The sequence below is a fragment of the Platalea leucorodia genome, assembly GCF_965183815.1.
Source record: "Platalea leucorodia genome assembly, chromosome: 8".
NCBI classification, from domain to species: domain Eukaryota; kingdom Metazoa; phylum Chordata; class Aves; order Pelecaniformes; family Threskiornithidae; genus Platalea; species Platalea leucorodia.
The window spans coordinates 30,108,669-30,127,012 of NC_138830.1; the positions used below are offsets into that span (position 1 = coordinate 30,108,669).

The following is an 18,344-nucleotide window of genomic DNA, read 5'->3' on the forward strand; positions in this document are numbered from 1 at the left end:
TTTTACACCTTCATGAGAAATGGAAGATGGATGGATCCCAACCCAAATGTAAAGGTAAGAATAGGGATTTTCAGAAGTCTTTGTGTGACACAAGCACAAGCAACAGTGACTTTCAGAGAAGCTTGTTCTCCTATATTGCTTAAATGCCTTGAAAACATCACCCACACCAGGGTGGAGAGTGTGTTTGCCATCCCATGCCTTAAGTAATGCCTACTACAGGATAAAGAAACTCTGGAGCTGTGATATGAGAATAGCAATTAACCCTCTCAGCATGCGCCATAGCAGAGTTCAGAGGAAAAACCATGCACACTAGCTGTACCAACCCACAATATTCTGAAACCTCCGCAGCTTAGCAGAGGTTTAGTCCACCTGCTTCCCCTGGAAAATTGCTGCCATGGCAGTTTCCAAAGAGCAGAGTTGTTCTGTGATAGCTGAACTGTGTTTAAGCTAATACATCTGGTGGATCCCCTGTAGTCTAAAATGACTGTGCCAGCAGGTTGACGTTAACAGCAGCAAGACAGCGGTTGTATAGCCAGCCATGCCAAGCATCAGGGGAAGGTAACTTCTGGGAGCCAGCAAGCCCTGGCACCAGCAAGCCCTGGCACCAGCAGCTGTGAGCCAACTGCACCACTGACAGCTGCTATTTTTCTCCCATATATGCTGACCGACGAGTCAAAATGTAAAAACAAGGTGGCATTTTCCTTCAGGGCAGGCAAGGGTGTTACTGTATAGGTACAACCGGAACAATAAACCTTCCACAATGTGTGCACACTGGAGCTCTGTGGTTGTCAGGTTCTCTCTAGGTTCAACTGGAACAGACTTGACCCTCTTCCATATCATTGGGAATGGATGTGATCCCCATTTGCAACTCCCTCACTCCTACTTTCTATACCAGGTGGAAATGAGCTTCCTGGTTCTTTGCTTTATCAACTTCAGAGACTCCTGTTTCCACCTGCCTCTTTTGTTGATGTTGACAGCAGAGATCCAGCTCTGCCCTGCTTCAGTCTGTGTGACTGTCCTTCTCGTCCTTTGGAAGCAGCAGGCTTGACCTGGCTGGGGAGCTGGTGGCTCTCTTGATCACCTCCATCCACCTGGCAAGACAGGACATGAGAAATGCTCAACCCCTCACTCACAGATGCATAATCTTGTCCTTCGGTTTGGAGCTGTACCCCTTTCACCAAACCTCACAGAACATCTGCTTTCTACCTTTCTTTTAGAATTCTTTTAGGAAACTAACTCTTCAAATGAATAGCTTGAGATGTGGTAAACACACTGCAGAACATGGTTGCCTGTCCAAGTAACAGCTCTACAGTGCTTTGAGCTCGAGAGCTCTTATGAGAGCACACCGTATTCTCTTGTAAGTGTACAGAAAGTGTTTACCAAGGAGGACAGGCTGACAAAAATTTTCCTTAGTCAGTGGATTGCTTTTCTTACAATAAATTATGTAACAGACTTGCTCATATGGAAGAAAGCAAAGCAACAGTGAAAAAAGCAAGACAAACGTCCATTGTGAATTAGACTTTTTTTCCTTGAAATCACATGAGACCAGTGGATTAAAGAGCACAACTCTGCTGTCTCAGGTAGCTGATATGTACATTGCTCACAAGTGTGTGATACTCTCCCAAGGAAGGAGGAAGTTTGTGACACCTTCTCAATAAAACCACACTCCAAAACAACCAATACTACCCTGCACGGCAGAATGCTATGCAAGGGTTTTCAACAGCTAATGTAATAGCAAAGTTTTGTACGTGATGCATTTTAAACATGATTCACTTTAGACCACGTGTGGAAGCCCCTACCAGCACTGCTAAACATAATTATAGAGAAAGCAGTAAAGTGAAAAGCAGCACTGCACTTGTTGCTCTCAGCCTTGTGTTATAACTCCTGTTTCCAGAGATCAAGAGGGAAAAAAAAAAACAAGTATTCTTACCAGAACTCTCATTAACCTAGAAATCTGACTCCCAAGGCCTAGTGGAGCTGAGCATCTCACAGCCCTCCCACCCGCACTGCTCCCCAGCTCCAAGAAAGCCCCGGACTCCTGAGACAAAGCAGAGCCCACAGCTCTAGGCATAACCGCCAGCTGTCCCCCACAAGGAGGACGGTTCTGGCAGAGAAGGGATCTCCAAACATCATCGGTAGGAAGACAAAGAGAACTTCATTACTGAGGATGTGCTGTAAGGTCACTTGGACTAGGAGGTAGTCAGGAGGAAAGAGAGGGCTCTGGATGATGAATCAATGAGTTAACAGCATGTTATATACCAAGGCAGACAGAGAAAACAGAAAATTACCTCTCAAAGGTATATTTGCTCTCAGCCCTGAAGAAATACACATGGGACTTGAACTGCAGCTTGAAGACATAATCCTTCTGAATGCCGTCTGCCTCTACAGGAGAGCTGACTGCGTAGCCAAGCAGTGGGAGACTGGCCAAAGGATAATCGTCCTGGAACAGCCCAACAGCCCACCCCTTAGTGCAAGGCATCCCCTGCCACACAGTTCATCCCAACGCGCACTCACTCTTCTGTACTGTACAGGTAAGGTCTTTATATTTTTGTTTAGGAGAGAATGGGAGGAGGATCAGCCTTTATCTTTTGCAAGGCCTCTGATAGCTTATAATGAAACCTTCCCCCAGCTCCTTTCACTGTTTTTATAGTTATTTGCTCCTATTTCCCTGCCTGTCGCTGCCTCCTGGGCTCCCCCCTTCCTCCTCCACACCCTCTCTCTGGAACTCCAAGCACAGATCCGTCCTGAAAGTTAAAATATCCCTCCCAAAAGAAACATGCCCTCAAGGCAAGAAGCCTTAATATAATAAACACAGTTTATTGGGTTAATAAGATGAAAAGGCACAGGTTGCACTGCAGCACACTTTGTTACCAAGCAGGCACTGAAGGCACCATGGGCAGAAAAATCCCTGATGCCTGTTTAACAGTGCTGAAGCCCAGCAGGGAGAGCAGGGAGAGAAACAGGCAGAGACTGACCAAAGGCTGCCGATTCCCTCACCTCCATCAGTCACTGCACGAGGAGACATTTCCCCTCTCACCCACAGAAGGTCAATACCATTAACAGAATTGGAAATCCTGATTAAACTCTGCAAGAAGGGCCCATGGCCTTACAGAGACTGGCTTTGTTATGAACTACCTCCTCTTCCACTTGTTACTCTCCTTCAAATAGCAGTGAGCTGCACTCAGAGCAGAAAGCCAAGGACCTCCAGGTTCCCCTCGACACCCCAAACGCAGTCCCCTCAGCTACATTTGCTCACCTGGTGTGTTTTGTAGAAGAACAAGCAGAAGTTGGTGAAGACGACCCACAGTTTCTGCCAGCCATTGCTGTTCTTGAACTTCCTCAGCAAGTATCCAGAGAGCTGGTTCTAGCACAGAATGAAAACTACTGTGAAACCACAGGTCGCTGTCCTTCAGAAAAAGATGACAGCTGCCGCAGATAAAAAGCTTGAGGCTGCCTGCCATAACCGCTCCTGCACTTGCTCCCATGTTGTAAAAGGCCTTCCAGATATTTCACATGGTGACTCAATGACTTTTTATCTTCATTTCACTAATTCACAACTATGTTCTCATGAACAAATTAGTAATTCCTCTCCACTAATAGCAACTTCCCCTTTATGTTTATCTCAGCGCAGTGTCAGGTGGTGCACAGGAGGGTGCTGCACTGACTCATCCCTCCAGCAATCGCTCTCCTCTGCAGCCTACTGTCAGGGGAACCGTGACAGCCATGAGGGCGCCCATCCCTTTAGCCACCCTTTTTTACATGCAGAAAAAACATATAGAACACACTGTGTGAGAAGGAAAATAAAGCAGAAGAGGAAACAGAGGATGCCAGAATTGTGGACAAGCTACATGTGGCAGCTATGCAAAGCCAAGCCTGGTGGGGCAAGCAGGGAAGTTGAACATTGACGCCTTGGAGTCAGAGCCACCGAGTGCTTGTGCAGTGGGATAAGGAAACCTATAGCATGGAATGACAGCAAATGGATTTTGTAATTGGAGAAGAAGATAGGATATGCAGCAAATTACATAGAGAACCATTTGGGGAAGCATAAACAGGAGGAAATCCTGTATCAACAAGGCAACATTATACCTCTGCTGCTGGCTGGCTGGGGCATCCTCACACCAGCACATGTGGGCTCACTGAGCAATTATGAAGCGAGCAGCAGTACATTTTCCTTGGCATCCTATGGCTCCTCCCCACCAGCGCAGAACTTGAGAGGCATTTTTACCTGGATCATGCACAGGTAATCAGACAGGGATAGGCTCTGGTTCCGGTACCAACAAACATGGGTGATTGTGTTGGGCCGTTGGCCCTGGCCCAGCAAATAGCGAGGAGGAAGCTCTGGAGAAACAGCAAGAGAGCAGAAAACTGAGCAGAGAAAAGGGGGAGAGAAAAACAGAACATCAGGGTAAGAGAAGTGATGCAAGAAAGGCATCTGTTAAAGGAAAATGGATTGTGGAAAAAAAGATGGTATTAGAACATGGAACAGATCAAAGTGAGGGGGAGCTGCAAGAACTCACACCTTTAATCCCAGGGTCTGCAGCAGGGAGGTCTCATTATCCGGGTACAGAACAGCGAGATGGTGCCTTTCACAAGGGTATTGGCAGGGAAAGGAAGGCTTTGTCCCCTCCAATAGAAATCACTTTCTTTGCCAGCTAAAGTGCTCAACTTCTGGACCCTAAGCCATGGTAACATCTATAGGACTTCCTTTACTGAGCTGATTGATATGCTCTCTACATCATGAAAACCCAGGAGCTTCAGTGCCCAACTTTTGACTCCTTCCATTAAACAAAGAGTGCCTTAACACCGGGGAGCAAAGGTAGGAAGGTACAACTACATGGATACAGCACCCTGCCCTATTGCTGTTTGTCTAGTTAGCATCCTCCTTTTTCTTTTCGTGGTATTTAGGGTCCTTCCCACTTCTGGAAGTCTTCCAAGCATGCCAGCCTGCAGGAAGGTGTCCTACCCAACCAACCTTGCCGAACTGCCGCCTAAAGTGAAACCATAGTGCTGGTGCAAGCAGCACTCTGCATACGGAGTGCTGAACAGACCTCTGTCTCAAAATCTGCAGGATTCAGTACCAAAACGTGCCACCAGTGCTGCATCAAGCCATGCCGAGTGGTAAGACCCAAGGTAACAGCAGCTCAGCAGGCACATAATACATCTCTGTTTGGCATAACACGACAGTGCCATAAAATGGCACTTCCTAACTCTTGCTGCTCACCCCTGCCAGCGAGGGAAGGTCAGAGAAGTCATATTCCCACCGAGTTTAATGCACTCTTCTTAATTCTAGGTGCAGTACAGTAGCTAACCAGACCTCAGTACAGCAGAGTCAGTCTCTAAAGGAAAATATCATGGATAGGTAACTTATCCTCCAGCAAGGCTGATGAAACCCAAAGGAACAACTCAGTCCTAGGCTATCCTGGGTTTCCTTTAAAATTTCCCTCCTTTAGTGCCTTTGCTGAAGCAAAGCCCCTCTGCAAGGAGAGCAGAGTGTGTGTATGCAGACACACAGACATGCACAGAGGGGGGCAAGCATGCAGCAGCCTTTTAATGGCCCATGCTCTCCTGCAGACGCAGAGACGCTGCCAAGGTGAAATGGGAGATGGAGTGGAGGCCGAGTGGCGGCCGAGCAAGCTAGGATGGACAGAGAGACGTGAGAGCTGCGCCCTGTGGGTACCTCGACAGCCACACTGTGGTCAGTCATGGAGACGCTTGTGTTGCGGTACCAGCACACGTGCATGGTTGTGTTGGCACGGTGGTGGCTCTGCCTGTCCAAGGAGCTACGAGAAGAGTGTATGTCATCTTCGGACTCCTGTTCTAGAGAGACCTCATCAGAGGATCCTGGGGGAGGAGAATTCAGCAGCGGTTTAAGAAAAGTGTGCAATACAAAGAGCAAGAGAAGCAGGGATTCCTGAGGAAAAACTGTTCTCTCTTGCAATGGTCCAGTTTTAAAATATGTCAACTTGAATTTGTTACACAGCTCCTAAAGGCCACTCAGAGCAGATCACTGTGGTTTTCATTACTCAGCTCTGCTTGGGGCAGCTGACTCAATACTGTGTAAAACAACAAACAAAAATCCCTACATTTCATCTTGAGTCGATTCTTAGTGAGGAATGGAAAAAAGTGCTCCAAGAAGGGATACTACATGTTTCAGCACATCCATAACACCACCAGAGACAGGCACAAGAATGCTGGGCTATAAAAGAACTTGCTGATCTCCAAAGACACCAAATTTCTGGACAAGAAAATACACTACATGGTTAAATTGAGAAAAATTTATGTAAGAGATGAATAAAGACGTTATAAAAGTAACAATTCTGCAACTGGAGCATCTCTGCTGCATTTAAAGCTACCAGGAACATCAGTCTAGGAACACAAGCATATTTCTTTTGATTAAAAGAAAACAAAACCACAATAACTCTCCATTGCCATATGAATTATAAAAATACGCCATTTATGTCATCAAATTCACAATAGGAAAAATGAAAAGGACAGGACAACTGATGCTTTTCAAGAAGGCAGGAAACACCACTTACTGTTGGAGCGATTGTATACTGAGTTTTCCAGAAGCATGTCAGATTTCTCAGTAGATTTCTTGGCCATTTCAATTGCCATGTTTAGGTCTTCCATCCACTTCTCCATCTCCAGGTGGGTACTGCAAGACAAACGGTGTGAATGGAGACCACCCCAGCCTGGAGCTGTGACAGAGTGCCAGTTTGCTGAAGGAAGGCACAAGTCACTGCCCAATATAAGGAGCAGTCCTTTTCCATTAAAGAAATAAAAATAACATAAAAACTCCTCCGAAGCATGAGCTTTCCAGATAGGAAGCTGCCCTCACACAGCCTTCACCTCTACTTTCAAGCCTTGAAACAAGACTAAAATAATATCACCCTTTGGAGCTATCGGACTCAGAAGAGGAATTATGTGGTCTAGGCCATCGCTGTTCTTCGTACAGAGCGCTTCATAGCTGATGGGTTATTTCAAACATGAAATCATGTTTTCACTCCAAAAAGCATTTTGGAGATGGGTGGTATGACCACAGTGGAAATGATTTTTCAAAGAATAAAAGGCAACCTGAAAGACAGCACATATTTTAAAGGGGATACAGGATTTACCCTGCATCTCAAGCAAGCAAAACACAGTGTGCAGGAAGATGAGGACTTCTTTCATCCCACATAGCTTCCATTATGGGTTACATGGCTCATGCCATGATTACAGGGTAAGAGCTTTACAGCTCATATACACATATCTATATGCATCAGTATGCAACAGCGTAAGGTTTTCCTTTAGACATGGCCACATGGCCTTGGCATTTCTTTTTTACCTCTGGCTACATCCCCTGTGTGCACAATTGTTTGAAGTGCCATATACAGTTACACAATCTTGTGTTTGCTTGGGAGGGTCTGTGGGACTTTTTTTGGTAACCATTTGTTTTTTCTGAAAGTTTGTAATTCAGACTGAAAATTCCACGCATGGTCTAAGCCTGGCAGCAATTTTTTTTGACAGGTAGGGAGAGGTAACATAAGAAGAACAACAACTTTTGAGCTATTTCTAAGTTATGACAAGGGAAAAAATTATATTTATTTTTCCAAATTTAAGAACCTTTCAAGCACTTTTTAATTCGCAGCTGCTGAGAAACTGTTGATCTTAAAAATAATTGACATTTTCAGGTGTTAGGCTGGAATAAAAAAAAGTTTTGCTTGCTGAATACGTCTGCATACCAAAAGTATTGGCACCTGTGCCACTACATACCTGATTTATAAATGTTCAGTAATGGTTACTTTTCAAGAACAGGTTATCAAGCAGTAAAAAAACCTATAAATTTAAAGTTGAGCTTTAGTGCTCCCATCCTGCATTCTTAACATACCGAACTCCAGCTGCCTTTTCGGGGACCTGCAGAGGGACAAAACCTCCTAAAGCTGATCCTGAGAGAACAGGTGTAGTAGACATCCTACATGTATTTCAGATATAAAGTAAAAAAAGATGCCAAACTTGCTGCACAGGGACAAGTTACACCGAAAAGAGATGGGTTTTCTCTCTGAGCCAGCCTTTAATTTTTCCTCTCCCTTCCTAGCTTCCTCCATGAGATCTATGCAGGAACTCTCCCCTGCTTACATCCATTTGCATGTTCTGGACTTTAGTTCTTTCTGGGTCTCTCATATATTTCTATGTTTAGATTTTGTTTTGTCTCCTGCTGTATAGCAGTTGTTTAAAGGATGACACTGGCAACTCAGCTAACTAGAAAACAATACAATGGCAACGTTATTGCTGTTGCTGTGTGTTTAATAACACACCATTCTGTGAGAGAAACTACTCCTTCCCAAAACACAACACTGATAAAGGACCTGTGAAGTGTCCTGTGTTTGCTTTGAAGTCATGCTTTCCAGAGGAGCATGAAACGCCTCCCTGGCTCTGCACCACACAATCGAACAGTAACTCTTTGGAGAAGGTATCTATTGAATCTACAGGCAATTGAGGAAAAGAAATGTTACCTTGCTGCCACCACTATGGTTTTTTGTGCTGAATAGATGGTGAAGCAGTGTGGGACAGCCCATTCATTCTCACTCTCCTCCACCTGCAGAAAAAGAAAAGGTTTTTCTCATCACTACTCAGTGACTGATAAACTCTAAAACTGTCCTCCTTGGGTGGCTAGGAATTTGAGTCAAAATATGATTACAACCAGGTTGCAATAAGTGCAAAACAGCTACTCTTTTATCAATACCACCTACTTCAAGTCTATTTTGGCTCTATACAATAATCTATATCGTGTGCTTCTACTGCTGCATCTCTAGCAGCACAGCACCACATCCAACAGGGCAAGAAAAGGAGGGTTCTGAGCAGGATTCAGCTTATTACTTACCGGTGGGTCGAGCACTATCAGCTGCAAATCAAACACAGAAAGAACAGTCCCATTAGAATAGGGGGTGGGGAGGCAGGAGAACTGATTATGTGCCTAGGTGTGTGCACAAGGGAAAAATGCCAGGACAAATCCATGTTTCCAGATCAGCCTCTCACAGCAGCGTGAAAATGAACAGCCAAAAGGGAGTGCTCCAGCTGTTTTGCTAATGTGATGGAAGGACTAAGCTTATTGCCTGCAGACAAGTCTTTGTTTGACACACAGGCTGGGGCACGTGAAGGTCCAGTCCATGGCCAGCAGCACCACAGGCTGCTGTCACTGGCCTGGGAGCAGCTTATGGCTTTGGTCCTTGTGCCCTGAAGGAACTGCCTCAATTTGCCTTGAGGCAAAGTCATTTCCTTAACGCTGCGATGCAACTTGAAACCACTTACCAACATGCCATGCAGAGGAAGATGTCCGTGAATTTTGAACTGATTTGTCCCTGTAACCCCTTTGCTTGTGTACAGTAACATATCTGAGAACTGAAAAACGCAGGAAGAATACAATCAATATTCTGAAGACAGCAGTAGAGCCAAGTATTTTTTGACATCTCTTTAAAAATCTGGTCACTGTAGATGCATGAAAAAAACACTATTTCTCAGTCACTTTGGCCTACTTCCCTTAAAACCACTCTTTCGTTTACTTACAAGAAAGGCAATAAATTTTTAAAATTCTGTTAAAACTATGTGCCATTAAGAAAACAAGCTGAACAGACAGAACTGTCACAGTCATGCTCTATCTAAAAATTCCTCAGAGCGAGTCTTCAGTTATGATTTCTGATTTTCAACACAAGCACATGAAAACACACTTTCATGACAACTTTATCTTGAAGACTTCAGGTTTATGAAAACCAGAAGGAACACTCACCAGAAAGAACATCCGCTGCTGTAAACCCTTCTTAGTGAGCTTGTACAAGCAACCTTCCCGGATAAACTCCTGTAGTGGAAAATAGAAAGTCAGGCAAAGCTTGATCTTTCCCAAACACAGAGAATTTTAATGGTTCTTTTTTTTCATCCCAGAGTATACAGATGTTGATTGGCGCCCAGCAATGATCACTAACAGATTTGTTAAACACCAGATGACACCTTTCCTTCTGTTATGTAACACAAATCAGCTTCTTGCTGCAGCCAGCATTTAAATCAATGAAGCAAGAGAAGGAAAAGGAGCAAAGTTCCTGTTGGACACCAGCAGTTCACCTATTACACTTACATCCCACTGCAGTGATTGCCATAGCATCCCAAAAGCATATGCGATGCTCCTGTACTTACGCTCAGTATATCTATCAAAACCAAAGAAACAAAAAAACAAGCAGGAACTACACAAAATCCTAGAAACAGAGTCACCAACACCGTTTTGCCCAGTGACGTGGCTCTCACCTTTGCTATGTTCTCTGTGCAGTCTCAGTGCACAGAGATTGCAGACAGACAGACATAAGCAGACCTGATAGTGGATTTCCTATCGCGTACACGACATACCGCTTCCTACTCAAACACAGAGCACTGTACCCCAGCGTACCCAGTATCTGCTGTACTGGAAACACCAAACTGTAACCAGAGTCTAAGCAGAAGCATTTTTGATCTATTCCCTAAGACATCGCCAAGATCTCCATGTGACCTGCTACAAAGACAATTATACAAAGCCTCTACAGTCATTCCATAAGAGAGAGAGGCAGTGATGGCAAATAGGTGGTTGAAAGGCACTTCCTTGGCAATAAAACCAATAAAGGCTCTAAAAACTAAGCAAAGGTACTTACCCTACCAGGTGCCGTGAGGTTATCTATACCAATCAAGTCGTGCTGCAGCTCTGTCAGCTTCTGAAAATTCTCCAGGCGGATGAGACTGTGCTGCAGCTGAGACGTCATTTCTGTGACTTCCTTCAGTGCATCTGTAAGGAAAATTGCACCGAGGGGATCAGAACAGAGCAGACAAACCCAGGCCACCAATTTTATCCCTGGAAAATGGAATCTGAAATTTATAGCCAGATTTAGAATAGGACAGAATAGTTCAGTTGGAAGAGACCTACAAAGATCATCTAGTCCAACTGCCAACTTCTTAAGGCATATTTTATAGCTACCTAGGGGCAAAATGGAGACTAACAAGCAACTTCATAGCGCTCCCCATGCTTCTGCAAATTATTGCCTATCTCAGATTTTGTGCATACAAAAAGTATTTACCACATAGCCAAAAGTAAATTCAAAAATTAAAGCCAACTATTTCTGCCAAAGATTACTTTATAAATGAATTAAATTTACTATGCAAGCTTTTGACACTACAAAGCAATGATTTTTTGTCATATTTTTACTTACAAATGACGAAGAGCTCCTAAAAATCCTACTTTTTTCCCCACTAAAAAAAGGGGACAAGAAAAGGACTAATTTTCCAGCTTTGGTTGAAACATTAAGATCCACCAAGATTACCATGAGAAAAACACTTTCTGGAATGCCAGAAAAAGCATTCATTCTACGCAAAGAGAACAGTCTACATCTAAGTTATCTTTTGCATTTTCCAAATTAGCAGTTAAGGCAATTTTCTATCTACTGCAGAAAGCTTTAGAGCCCTGCACCAGAGCATGGTAGGAGAGTAGTGAAACCTGGTACCGAAAACCTTAAAGAAAAACAAAGTTAATTTTAAAATGTAAGCTAAACATTTTTTTTAATTAAGCTGCCTCCTGCCAGTTTTCTGCTGTTCTACTTGGTATATTCTGGGGTTTTTTCATGATATTTACATTACAGTATTCAGTAAGCAGCTGTGTTTTCAGCAATCTAAATCAAGGTTCCTGTGTATTTCGCAGAGCTGCATGCAAGAGTCAGAGAGGTCCTGAACAGCAAAAAAGCATTTACATTGAATTTGTAGATGTAATGCTACTCTCCCCCAGGGTACAGGCAAAATTTTGTATGTACATGGGAATGGTTTCTGCCTAGCACGTATACAGCTGAGTGCTCACTCACTCCGGCAATCTGCAAAGTCCTGGTGCTCTGCTGTGTAGTGCTTGCAAAGTCTCCCCAGGATCAACTTGTAGTGCATCAGTCTCTGGATTGGTTTGAGCAGAAACGTGTTGAGGGGCAGGTAGCAAACCTTCTGCAGCTCAAACTCCTTATAAACCATTTCCAGCTTCTTTAAGCGTTTAGTTGCTTTCTCCAGTTCTGTCAGGACCTCATCATGCTTCTGCAGGTAACTGGTAAACTCCTGTTGAATTGTACAAAAAATTACTCAGATCAAAGGAAAACAGTCTTTAATAGATTTCACAGTGAATACGAAAAAACATCCACTTCCCTCTCTACTTTTGTCTCTGAACATGATCATATAATCCGAGACTGCATATATTGTCATAAATATTGACAAAAATAGCATTAACAACATTATATGTTTCAATGGCTTCATTTAAAAAAAAAAAAACCCACAGTATTAAAATAAAAATATTTGCTTGGTTGTTCTCTGTTCGCTATTTACCACAGCCGTGGCTCCGTGTGACTGATAAGAACAGCCAGTAGCACCGCTCATTAACACTCTGCCATCCTAAGACAATTCTCGTCCCTTACTGACTTTTTTCAAGTTAGGACAGGCAGAAGTGTGCCGAGAGAGTTGTCTCATCTAGGTTTATCTATGGAAGAAACTGGCAGGCAGGTCCCAGTCAGGGTCAAAATAGGTGTCTGTGAAGCACTATGCCTATGCCTGCTGGGAATGTCAAATGCAGAGAGCGCTGATAGTCGGAATAGCAGTCACACATTTCTGCACTCCCATTCAAACCACTGGTTTTAATGGAATAATTACTGCATTATTACAGCACAAGTGTAACTGTTCCATGAAGGCACTATACTCCAAATAAAGGTGACTTCATTTCAGAGGAAACTACTCTGCAGTTAAAAAGTATTTATATTTTGGAATTAAACAACCTTATGAAACAGTGTTTCCATAGGAGAGAGTTCAAGCTGTGCAAATATAGGAGAGACGGTGAAGCTAATTAAATAATTTGTCTTCTGCTGAATAACCAATAATCAAACCACCTTTTCTCAAGGTAAATGTAGGTGGTTAAATAAGCAACAGTGGTATAAAGCCTTGCTGTAAATATTTTATGTTTTCTTTTTAATTTATCAACAGTAATTGTTTGCAAGTCACTTCAAGTTTACTTACTAAACCTTGAACTCTCATCCTTGACAAAAGGAAAAAATGACTCGACAATCCTGAGATTCCATTATTTTAATCCTTTATCTACCTTTAGAGTACGCATATTCCTGAGCATGACATCTCCAATGCGTTGATAATCTCCTTTCATGTGAGCATTGGTTTTACCTTCCCTGAAACACACATAAGAGGAGATGAAATAAGAAGGCGCAGTACATGGGAGATCAACAAATTCCAATTTCCTCCCTCCACCTTCCCCCTGTACTTCAAGATATAATCTTTAAGAAATGCTTCCCAGGTATCTCTGTATTTTAAGGACTGTTTTAGTAAAAGTAAGGGAAGCAGTACTAACATTAATGCCTCCTCTATCCATTTTTAGCCTCCTGACATTCCCATTTCACTGTTTGGGTTGAAAACTTGAAAACAGTGAATATGGAAGCTGCATAAAATAACAAACATAAAGCCATGCTTAGAAAACTGAGAAAGGAATAGAAATGAATTTGAGTGAAAGTCTATTTCAGAGTTTAACCTCTCAGACTTCTGAATAACTGTCATAACGTGATACCACCTGAATTTATGAATGTATTTTTGTTCGTACTTAGTTAATGACCTTCTTTTGAATGGTAATTAGATTCTCGTATATTACGTCACAGGTCAGGAGAAAGTAATACAAAGGTTAAAAGACTAAAGACATTCCCTTTGAAATAAACTGTGCTGCAAGAACTGAATCTAATATTAATTACCAAAAAGCATTTCCTAGATTTTCACCTAGAGATTCATTAACTGGAAGGCACTGAAAACCACACACATTATCTTTTTGACCTTCTGTTCCTTCTCTTTTCTAAGGCCAGAGAGACAACACCAGGTTATATTAATGGTTGGACTTGATGATCTTAAGGGTCTTTTCCAACCTAAATGATTCTGGATTACAAAAACCTTGGTCTGGTGTACAATTCATACGGCTACAGGGTATTATGTAAAAGGCAGTGCTTGAAAAATGGCCTTCGCAAAATGTATTTAGTAATTTTTCAAAAACTATAATTTATTAAAATACTTTTTCCTTAATTCTATTTAAGCAGAAATACCAGTTCAAATATAGATTAAGTACAGTTTTGATGGGAGGACGTAGGAGAAGGTCCCCCCACTCATTGCCCATGCACTGCACTATTAATGCTTACCAGAGTGATAGCCTTTGCTCAATCTCTTTCAGAAAGCCTCGATGAAACTCATAAATTGGGTCTATGTTAGAGAAGAGTAATGTCATCAGGCCCTCTGGCATAGCATTCTCCTTGATGACTGCGCTGCGAAACCACTGCCGGAAAAAATAATAAATTATGATTAATTTTTCTATTTAAAAAATTAATTGCTAGCATAAAAATTTCTGCTCCTGCAGCAATGGGGGAGGAGAAAGTGTGTGCAGAGGGAAATAGCAGGAAGGAAGAAGAAATATTTAGGGAAGACGTAATATGGGAAAGATGAAAAGATGTAATTTATTGCCTTGCCAAACATTACAAATATGAGGCTTATTATTGGTTCTGGGCACAAGCATGTTTCTTAATGCAATGATGAGATGGTTCATAACGGCTCTAAATTACAGTCAATTACCGAGTGGCTGCCACAGCTGATGTTACACCACTGCTTGTACTTCAATGCAGATACAACTGTTCTTTCATAAAACTTGGAGCCCTGTGCAAGTTACTCAGTAGCTGGAGACATCTTGATGCATGTCACATACTGCACTTTTTATCACTTTCGGTTCCCCACTTTCTGGCAGGGATGTGAATATTACAAAAATCCTCTGAAGTGCCAGATGTTCCCCCACCTTTTAGGAGAAGTGCTGGGAAGCCTGTGGAGGAATTTGAGTGAGATGGTGCTCACTGAGCTTGCAGAGAACACCCCAGCTGAAGATGTACAGCGTTAAGGAACTCAGACTTCTCTTTGATGAAATTAAAACAATAGACTATAGAAACACAACAGTCAGTCTTCAAACCCAGAGTAAATGAACAAAAAGCTCTTAAAAAAATAGTTGGAAACTCAAGCTGTCCTCCAAACAAGGTCTCACTTGTCTACTCTGGGTGAAAGGAGGGGAAAAGGAGAGGAAAGAAAAAGCAGCAACAAAAAAAAGACAGAACTCCTCAAACTGCTATGGATCCTTAATAGCCTTCACAATTTTCATCTGCTCTCATGATCTGACAGCACAAAGAGAAAAGCTTCCCAAGGAATACCACAGAGATGATGGCTGGATTATAAGCAGAGCTGACAGCAATGACTATCATTGAAGCTGAACGCCAAACATTTTTAGGCTGTCCCTGTTCACAGTTTTCAGAGAGAAAGTTTGCCTAAGACATCAAAATGACATGTGATGTAGCTATTGGAGCTAATGATAGCAGTGCAGAGAAAATATCTGCTCTCCCACATGAGGACCTACAGAACAAGGAAGGTAACAGCTACATGGCTCATGGATTATGCTTTATCATAGGACTTCCTTCTTCTGTTACCTGGAAGAAATTCCAAGTTTTTCCAAATTAACAATTACAAATCTGTTAAGAAAAGGAAAAGCATTAGTTAAAAACCCTTACCACTGTAATAACTTCCAGGTCCTTTAAATACGTCCGTTCTGTAGCAAGAATCTCCTTTGCTATGAAGTATGCCTTGTCAGTTGGATAGCGCTGAAAGAATACAAAGTAATCAACAGGTATTAAAATATAAATGCTCTATTTATTACTAAGCACAAGCTCAAACCTTACATACATTTCCCATTGCTGTGTGCAAATGGAGCAGTTGATTACTAACAGGACATCTCTGTATTCAGTACCGTATTCTCAAATACTGACTTTACTATAAAACACTATTTTTATTTCAAGATTATTAAAAAATGTCAGTTATGTGAACTTCCATTTCAAAATCAAGGGAGCACTTTATAAAAACATAGAAACAGTTATTCCAGATTTCCTAGGTTTTCAACACTAATAAAATGGAGTACAGCAGATCTGCTGTCCTTTTCCAAAACTATTCTATTTCCACTCACAGCTTTTACCCAAATCCTTTGAAGATCATATTAATTAGTTAAGAAAACACAAAAATCAAACTACATCAGTTGCTGGCTGCATGGTTGCTCCAGGGCTGCTATTTAAAGAAAAGAGAAGACAGAATGGACATGGAAGCACAAAGGAATGAAACAGTGAAAAAAGATGCTCTGCAGCTGCAACAAACCACAATCAGAGTTAGCCTGAAAACATACATTATTAAAAAAAATCACATAAGTAATATTAAGGAACTAATCACTTTTTAAGCTAAGATGCTGCTTTGCCTCCTTAGCTCACTATGCTGTGACGCAGCTTTGTGCCAAATCCTCACCTGGTGAAAATAAATGACAGCAAACCCATCTGAGTTACATGAAAATCTGGCCTTCTCCCATCTTTGTCCCTCTTGAAGGTAACACAGCTTTGAAAATTATTTCTCCTTTTTCCTTGTACATACCAAGTTAATAACAAATTCTCTTTTGAGAGACGCTTTGAGATGCCCTCCAGTGCCACCAGCACAGTTACTCAGTGCTTCTAAATCCTCCATCGCAATATTGTTCACGTAGATGATGTTTTCCTGGTTGCCCAGTAATATATCTATTGAGTCCACCTTAGCCACACTGAATCCCTGGATGTGTTTACCCCCAAATAATTAATTTTGAGAAACTGTCTTGCCTCTTTTCAGGTTATTTTATGCTAGTTACCGTAGTCTTACACATCAACCGCCTCCCTAGGGGTACAAGAGGACATACTTCTATTCCCTCCATAGCCATCCTCTTAACTTTAACATACCTGTCTCAGGTACACGGTATCATGGAAAGTCCTAACTAATCTTGGTTTCAGGTATTTTTTTATTTTTCTCTTGGGCTATTTACCTGACTGTAGTCTCATAAACCCTCAAAATGCTGTTGAACCTCAGTGGGCATCCTTCTCAAACAGCCTCTTCCCAAAGGATATGACATCATTTTTCTGATCTCCCTGGAGACTGAGGTGACACAGCTCTTTTATCTTGCTTACCAGCTTCCTCCTGCAGCACTTAACCGTTCTGAAACACCCTGTTCATAAACCAATGGAACAACACATGCTAGCTTGACTATAACTTCAGCAGTCTCTTACATGATATGAGAATTACTGCTAACAGAGATGTTTTTTGTGTAACATAGCTTTGCATATGCCTCCTCCTGGGCTCTGCACAGGATAGATGCTGTAGTGCACAATGCCCATAAAGGATGAACCTCTACGGAAAAAATAAGAGAGTTTCCCAAGGCAAAGCAAAGCTGGGTTATGGAATCAACCACAGGCTGCGACAAGAGGAGATCACGGCGAACCTCATCTCTGTAGTCATGGCAGAGATGACCCTGCTGTGAGCTCTGCACAGCATCACTGCACACATGTGCATCCACTGGCTTCATCCATCTCCTCAGTATCGCCTCTCCTCTCTGGGGACTCCCCGGCAGCCTCCCAGCTCACCTGGACCTCCCACCATCTCATATCCATTTAAAACAGCTGCTTAAAGTGTTACCCTCAAGCGATGTATATCATCTATTATATTCTTGAGAACTCTGGCAAGGACCCTGCCTGTCCCCAGTTCACACCTTGAACTTTGATCCTCACTCAAGTGCTTTTTCCTCACTCTCAAATATATTTTTCTGCATTGTTTCTTCCTTAAAAACCTACAGAGTGTGAAGGCATGCAAAAACACACCATGCCCACAACCTCGCACTTTTCATAGCCTGCATGTATTACCATTTTCATCACCCTTGAGCAGTTCTGCAGGTTTTCACTTTATTCTCCAGCTGACTGCGTGCTAGCTCAAGGAACAGAAGATGCTTTTCATTCCCCAAGCATCTGCTTTTCCTGTCTCCACTGCATCACCACTTTCTGTTTACTCTCTGAAGTCCTGCGGCTTTCCAAATTGCTCCCTACTGAAATTTAGTGCTCTTAATTTTCTTTTTTTTAGTCTTACACCAGTCCTAACTGAATCCCCTGTGCTGAGTCCTGGCAGCAGCTGCTCAGCAGACCATGTACCAGAAGCACTGAAAAGTGGTACGGCTGTCACAGTGAAACAGGGGTCCTGCCAAACACCTTCATTACTGGTCAGGAACTGTGAGAGGAAAGAAAATCAATTCATGCCTGAAAAAAATAAACACAAAAACTCTCTGAGGAGGCAGTCTGCTTTCAAAGTCCGAAGAAAATGTTCCTACAACCATGGCAAATATCCTCACTTGGAAGAACTCGTATTTCACTGTATTATGTACATACAATCCCACCTGGAAACCTTCAAGCACTCACTAGATGCAGTAA

At 42.4% G+C, this 18,344-nt stretch overlaps 1 protein-coding gene across 1 annotated transcript in view; it reads right to left on the reverse strand.

Moving 5' to 3' along the window:
- Window positions 1-85: 85 nt before the first annotated feature.
- Window positions 86-18,344, reverse strand: part of FARP2 (FERM, ARH/RhoGEF and pleckstrin domain protein 2) — an 82,554-nt gene continuing 64,295 nt past the window's right edge. Inside the window, exons 15-27 of the mRNA XM_082320780.1 lie at window positions 15,597-15,686; window positions 14,196-14,329; window positions 13,109-13,190; window positions 11,844-12,081; window positions 10,650-10,780; window positions 9,764-9,832; window positions 9,289-9,378; window positions 8,493-8,575; window positions 6,537-6,655; window positions 5,678-5,841; window positions 3,257-3,364; window positions 2,289-2,440; window positions 86-1,091 (exon numbers count right to left, since the gene is read on the reverse strand). Of these exons, the coding sequence (XP_082176906.1) occupies window positions 1,001-1,091; window positions 2,289-2,440; window positions 3,257-3,364; window positions 5,678-5,841; window positions 6,537-6,655; window positions 8,493-8,575; window positions 9,289-9,378; window positions 9,764-9,832; window positions 10,650-10,780; window positions 11,844-12,081; window positions 13,109-13,190; window positions 14,196-14,329; window positions 15,597-15,686 (1,551 nt within the window). The 3' untranslated portion in view covers window positions 86-1,000. The remainder of the gene's footprint in view (window positions 1,092-2,288; window positions 2,441-3,256; window positions 3,365-5,677; window positions 5,842-6,536; window positions 6,656-8,492; window positions 8,576-9,288; window positions 9,379-9,763; window positions 9,833-10,649; window positions 10,781-11,843; window positions 12,082-13,108; window positions 13,191-14,195; window positions 14,330-15,596; window positions 15,687-18,344) is intronic.